Source organism: Esox lucius, chromosome 14 (assembly GCF_011004845.1).
Source record: "Esox lucius isolate fEsoLuc1 chromosome 14, fEsoLuc1.pri, whole genome shotgun sequence".
In the NCBI taxonomy this organism is placed as follows: Eukaryota; Metazoa; Chordata; class Actinopteri; order Esociformes; family Esocidae; genus Esox; species Esox lucius.
Window position 1 is genome coordinate 31,256,198 of NC_047582.1, and position 6,858 is coordinate 31,263,055.

The 6,858-nt window shown below is 47.8% G+C and overlaps 1 protein-coding gene across 4 annotated transcripts in view; it reads left to right on the forward strand.

Moving 5' to 3' along the window:
• tln1 (talin 1) overlaps positions 1–6,858 on the forward strand; it is a 77,861-nt gene that overhangs the window by 43,673 nt on the left and 27,330 nt on the right. For all 4 annotated transcript variants that reach the window (XM_029125206.2, XM_029125205.2, XM_029125208.2 and 1 more), the window contains 9 exons: positions 343–456; positions 866–979; positions 1,298–1,432; positions 1,726–1,854; positions 2,457–2,559; positions 3,025–3,233; positions 5,020–5,139; positions 5,252–5,449; positions 5,691–5,830. In XM_029125206.2, the coding sequence (XP_028981039.2) occupies positions 343–456; positions 866–979; positions 1,298–1,432; positions 1,726–1,854; positions 2,457–2,559; positions 3,025–3,233; positions 5,020–5,139; positions 5,252–5,449; positions 5,691–5,830 (1,262 nt within the window). The remainder of the gene's footprint in view (positions 1–342; positions 457–865; positions 980–1,297; positions 1,433–1,725; positions 1,855–2,456; positions 2,560–3,024; positions 3,234–5,019; positions 5,140–5,251; positions 5,450–5,690; positions 5,831–6,858) is intronic.

The following is a 6,858-nucleotide window of genomic DNA, read 5'->3' on the forward strand; positions in this document are numbered from 1 at the left end:
AGGAAGCTGTTTTGCATGATTCAAGACCATACTTGACTAAATTGTCTTTTGTTCAAGACTTGGAGCCTACACGGCAAGCAGCAGCTCTGATATGGGATTAGTTTTGCCTCGTACATCAGAATAGTTTTGATGCCTTAGCTGATCCTTGTCCGACACTCTCTAAGATGCTTTACACATCAATACATCAGGAATTTTTTTTCGGACGATTACTGAGAAGCATTTTTTATATTTGTTGCTGAACCATACCCTAGTCTTGTTTCGGAGACATGCGGTTTGGAAACCTTTTGTCAAACAAAACTGTCATGTCTAACAATACAATTTTTCTACTGCTCTTCCTGCCAGAACGCAGCCAAGCAGGCCGCCGCAGCCGCCACTCAGACTATAGCCGCTGCCCAGCACGCAGCCTCGTCCAATAAGAACCCGGCAGCCCAGCAGCAGCTTGTCCAGAGCTGTAAGGTGAGAATTACCCTGCCATGACAACCCAACCACCACTCACTTCCTGGTTTCAGATTAAGTAGGTTCAAGGTAGGTTCACATAGTTCAAGTGTCAATTTCCTCTCTTCTCTCACTACCACTCTCTTTGTTTCAATCTCTCTTTATGCTTCTTTGACGATACGTATTCAAGCAAATACAGTATGACTCAAAACTAGACTGTACCAACCGATTAACCAATGTGGTCTTGTGGTGTTTTTTTCATTGCTTCATTTCACTGAGAGATTTGAAATAGAGCATTGTGACCTGAGGTCGTGCCTGTTTCATTGTACGCTGTGGATTTTACGCTGACAGAAGTACTGTGTCTGTGTGTGTGCGTGCGTGTGGGGTGCGTGCGCGTATGCGGTGCGTCTCTGTGTGTGGTATGTGTCAGGTGGTGGCAGACCAGATTCCTCAGTTGGTCCAGGGGGTACGTGGAAGCCAGTCCCAGCCTGACAGCCCCAGCGCCCAGCTCACACTGATCGGGGCCAGCCAGAACTTCCTCCCGGTGAGCTCATCCTTCCTGCCCAAGCCACTCCCATAATGTTGGTCACATGGACACCATGTCGGGTTTTTCAAATATGCATGGGTAGTTTTATATATTTTTTTTACCCTGGTACAACAACAAGTGAAATTCTCATCAGCAAGTCAGTGGTCTTTAAAGGCTTATTATATTACTGTTACATTGTCAAGGAAGGAAGTCCCCTGAAGTCACCTTGATGTGTCACAAACCCATCACCCACGGTTTAGTAGATTGTTTCATTTGAAAAAAATAATAAAAAATAAACAAATTAACCCATTTCTTTCCCTCGTCCTTTGCTGCCAGCCTGGTGCCAAGATGGTGACAGCTGCCAAGGCAACAGTGCCCACCATTAGTGACCAGGCCTCTGCCATGCAACTCAGCCAATGTGCCAAGAATCTGGCCACTGCTCTTGCCGAGCTCCGCACAGCATCACAGAAGGTAGCAAACACCCGCCGAAGCACCCAACAAAACCAAACCCAGGTGCCGTAGTAGTGAAATTAGCCAGCCACCGTAACTCGCCACGTAACGAGCTGCAGTACTGTTAGCCGTTTAGCTAGTGGAATTAGCTAGCTCAAAGAAATGGCTAACCTGAGGCCCAGTGTGTTATAGCACTGTTGTTTGCCCCTTTGGCTAGCAGGCCGTCTTGCCCAATATGGGGTCCTTATGCCCCCCCCCACCGGTGCCTCATCCTGTGTTGACTTCCTGTTGTCGCTTCCTGTCACGTGATCCAGGCACAGGAAGCATGTGGTCCTCTGGAGATAGACAATGCTCTGACAGTGATCCGAGGCCTGGAGAAAGACATGACCGAAGCCAAGGCCTCAGCCGCTGATGGAAAACTCAGACCCCTCCCCGGAGAGACAGTGAGTCGTTTACACAATCAAACAAACAAACACACACACACACACACAGCCCAACTTGATAATGCATACAAGCCACCCACGACCTGTTCTACTGTATGCACGGTGGTGCCATGTATCAGATGGGTCCTTCCTGCCACGTAGTGTGAAGCAACCGGCACAACAAAGGCTCGTCATAGGGTCCCGTCTCCACACACGCTTAAGGAGAATTCTTTTTCCGTCCACTATTTCTCTGCACAACAGGCCTGCTGTAATTGGACACGGCTGTCTCACATTGTGCACATGATGGATGTAGGAGATGGCCTGAGTATGCGTTATTTCATAGGGAAAAAACAATGCCTAAAATGAAAGGCTGACATGGCCAACTTTCAGTCCCATTTTTAGTCATTTTACATTTCTTTAAAATTAAATAATGCATATTTAGGCTACCTCTTACCTCCCATTATGTTCGCAAGCAAATAGCATCATCCAACTACATTACGGCTGTTGTACAGTTTTAGCACGCAAAACAGTTGACGAAATTAACACCCGAAGTACCTGACCTACTATTTGTTCCTGTAAGCAATGTGTGTGTGTGTGTGTGTGTGTGTGTGTGTGTGTTACAGCTGGAGAAGTGTTCTCAGGATGTGGGCAACAGCACCAAGGCTGTGAGCTCTGCCATCGCCCAGCTACTGAGCGAAGCCACCCAGGGCAATGAGAACTACACAGGTAATGACCGTCCCACACTCACTGGTTCGGCCCACAGACCCACCGTGCCCCCTGGTTCGGCCCACAGACCCACAATGCCCCCTGGTTCGGCCCACAGACCAACAACGTTCACTGGTTCGTCCCACAGACTGCTGGAAACATAGATAGCCTAGAGAGTTGCTGTTGTTGGGCTGTGTTGAAAGCCTGCGTGCCCAGTAGATCTTCCAATAGGATGTGATTGTGAGAGAACGAGGCCACCAGACCTTGTGTCTGACTGTATAAACACAGTGACTCAGGATCAACCCCTAGTGGAGATGGACCATACTGCCATGATGTTGCGTCCTAGCCTGTCTCTCTACTGTCGCTTTCTTGATCGGTCTCTCTCTCCTTTCTCTTTTGCTCTCTCATTCTCTCTTTCCTATCTCATTTTTTGTTTCTCTCCCATTTCTTTTCTCTGTCTTCTTCTCATGTTTCTGTGTCTCTCAGGCATGGCAGCACGAGACGTGGCTCAGGCTTTGCGTTCCCTGGCCTCGGCCGCCCGCGGGGTCGCTGCGACGACCACCGACCCTCAGGCCCGCATCGCCATGCTGGACTGCGCTGGTGACGTCATGGACAAATCTGCCAATCTGATCGAGGAGACCAAGAGAGCCATCGCCAAGCCGGGAGACCCCGACAGTCAGCAGAGACTGGCACAGGTCATACTCTTGGATATATATACAGTGTCTCACAAAAGTGATTTTTGTAAATATTTGATTATATCTTTTCATGTGACAACACTGAAGAAATAACACTTTGCTACAATTTAAAGTAGTGAGTGTACAGCTTGTATAACGGTGTAAATTTGCTGTCCCCTCAAAATAACTCAACACACAGTCATTAATGTTTAAACCACTGGCAATAAAAGTGAGTACACCCCTAAGTGAAAATGTCCAGATTGGGCCCAAAGTGTCAATATTTTGTGTGGCCACCATTATTTCCCAGCACTGCCTTAACCCTTGGGCATGGAGTTCACCAGAGCTTCACAGGTTGCACCTGGAGTCCTCTTACACTCCTCCATGACGACATCACAGAGCTGGTGGATGTTAGAGACCTTGTGCTCCTCCACCTTCCATTTGAGCATGCCCCACAGATGCTCAATAGGGTTTAGGTCTGCAGACATGGTTGGCCAGTCCATCACCTTTACCCTCAACTTCTTTAGCAAGGCAGTGGTCGTCTTGGAGGTGTGTTTGGGGTCATTATCATGTTGGAATACTGCCCTGCGGCCCAGTCTCTGAAGGGAGGGGATCATGCTCTGCTTCAGTATGTCACAGTACATGTTGGCATTCATGGTTCCCTCAATTAACTGCAGCTCCCCAGTGCTGGCAGCACTCATGCAGCCCCAGACCATGACATTCCCCCAACCATGCTTGATTGTAGGCAAGACACACTTGTCTTTGTACTCCTCACCTGGTTGCCGCCACACACGCTTGACACCATCTGAACCAAATAATTTTATCTTGGTCTCATCAGACCACAGGACATGGTTCCAGTAATCCATGTCCTTAGTCTGCTTGTCTTCGGCAAACTGTTAGAAGTTGCTTCCATCAGGGACGGCAGCCATGCAGACCAATTTGAGGCAGTGTGCGGCGTATGGTCTGAGGACTGACAGGCTGACCCCCCCCCCCCCACCCCTTCAACCTCTGCAGCAATGATGGCAGCACTCATCTATTTCACTAAGACAACCTCTGGATATGACGCTGAGCACGTGCACTCAACTTCTTTGGTCGACCATGGCGAGCCCTGTTCTGAGTGGAACCTGTCCTGTTAAACCGCTGTATGGTCTTGGCCACTGTGCTGCAGTTCAGTGTCAGGGTCTTGGCACACTTCTTATAGCCTAGGCCATCTTTATGTAGAGCAACAATTCTTTTTTTCCAGATCCAGAGAGAGTTCTTTACCATAAGGTGCCATGTTGAACTTCCAGTGACCAGTATGAGTTAGTGTGAGAGCGATGACACCAAATTTAACAAACCTGCTCTCCATTCACACCTGAGACCTTGTAACACTAACGAGTCACATGCCACCGGGGAGGGAAAATGGCTATTTGGGCCCAATTTGGACATTTTCACTTAGGGGTGTACTCACTTCTATTGCCAGTGGTTTAGACATTAATGGCTGTGTTGAGTTATTTTGAGGGACAGCACAGCTTGTATAACAGTACACTGTTATACAAGCTGTACACTGACTACTTTACATTGTAACAAAGTGTAATTTCCCCAGTGTTGTCACATGAAAATACATAATCAAATATTTACAAAAATGTGAAGGGTGTACTCTCTTTTGTGAGATACTGTATATAGGCAATGCCCTGTGATCTTACTGTGAGACTGTTAGCCTATTAGCATTCAAGCTTGTGTTGGCTCCCAGGACAGACCACAGTGTAAGGAAAGAAAGGGTGACGTTTAAAAAATAATAATCACACAGAATGTGTTTGTGTGTGTGTAGGTGGCCAAGGCTGTGTCTCAAGCCCTGAACAGGAGTGTGAACTGCCTGCCTGGACAGAGAGATGTGGACAACGCCATAAGAACCGTCGGAGAGGCTAGCAAGAAACTACTCGCCAATTCTGTGAGTACAAAATGCCAAAAAATAATACTGATTTGGAATTATTTTTCCCTATAATGTCTGTGTCTTTTCTCTCTTGTATTACTACTTAATCTTACTTTTTTCCTCCTTCCAGTTCCCGCCCAGCGGAAAGAGCTTCCAGGAGGCCCAGGCCAACCTGAATCAAGCTGCAGCTGGACTCAACCAGTCAGCCAATGAGCTGGTCCAGGCGTCCCGAGGCACTACCCAGGACTTGGCCAAGGCCACCGGAAAGTTCGGCCATGACTTTGGAGACTTCCTGGCGGCCGGCGTGGACATGGCTGGCCAATCACAGGTCAGACCCGCATCATGTGACTGGGGAAAATTGTATCTGTTGGGTTCGGATGAGTTCAGTGCAGTTCTGTGGAGAATTTCTCACTGTGGTGGATTTTGTAGGTCACGTTTTCTTTTTGTGACCGATAGAGATGGGCATGAAGTGTGTTGAAAAATATACATTCTAATTTGGGTATTATTCTTATTACCAAATTGAGTAATGGCCATAAACACTGAATGGAAATCTTCCCTTCCTTATTCAGAACAAAGAGGACCAGACACAGGTGGTGTCCAACCTGAAGACCATCTCCATGTCATCCAGTAAGCTGCTGCTTGCTGCTAAGGTCCTGTCCACCGACCCCAACTCCCCCAACCTGAAGAACCAACTGGCTGCAGCCGCCCGGTAAGAATCAGTAATGGCCCTGCCCCACACACACTTTTCTCCAGCCTGCAAAGCGTCCACCATCCATTTACCTCAGAGATGGAAAGTGTCTGGTCACATTCGCCTAGTAAATCACTAGGCTTCCGACCGGCCTGAAAACATTCAGGGCATCTCAAATTTAGTTGTCAATTTCTGTATCATTTATTGGCTGGTCACATGACCAACCATTTAATCAGATTAGATCGATGCCTTGAGTGTCTTTGTATGTTACTGCCCACATGGGTTACACACAGATGTAGGGTTACACACAGATGTAGGGTTACACACAGATGTAGGGTTACACACAGATGTAGGGTCGGGATCACTTTTGTAATGGTATCCAGTTTCTCTATTCATTGAAATTCCCTCTCACGGTATTCCTTGCAAACGGCTAGCGTGTTCCTTTCCACTTTATCCAAGTTCTGCCTCCTGGCTGTTTTAGACATTGAAAGCTGGGGTCTGGGGTCTATACCACAAACCTTAAGGTTCGGTTACTAGTTACCAGCGCAGTTCAAGTGGTACAACAAATGTTGTTGTTTTTTGACCGTACCCTTGATATACGATGTGCTGGAGCTATTAGCGAATCATACTTCACAGGCTCAACCACCTGGTTGATATTGGATGTTGTGTAACCGAAGGTAAAAACAACCCATGGCGTTCCTTGGATAATGATGTCCCCCCCCCTGGGGCACGTGAAGAATCCGTCCGTTACCCCCGTCACGGCAGGAGTCTTCAATGGCACTCTATTCACTATCCTGTGTAGGGTACTCTTTTTCACCATACCCTATGGAGCTTTTGCTCAGTAGAGCTGTTCCAGATGGAAGTGTCCCGGTCTGTGAGGACGAGATCCCCTCCAGGCCCACAGGGCAGATAGGCGTTCCCGTTGTTTGGAAGCTCTGTCTAGCATCACACTCCCGTGGGGATTTTAGACCTTTATAATCTAGACGTTAAGTAGACGCTCTTATCCAGAGTGACTTTCCTGAGCAATTAGGGTGAATGAGTGCCCCGAA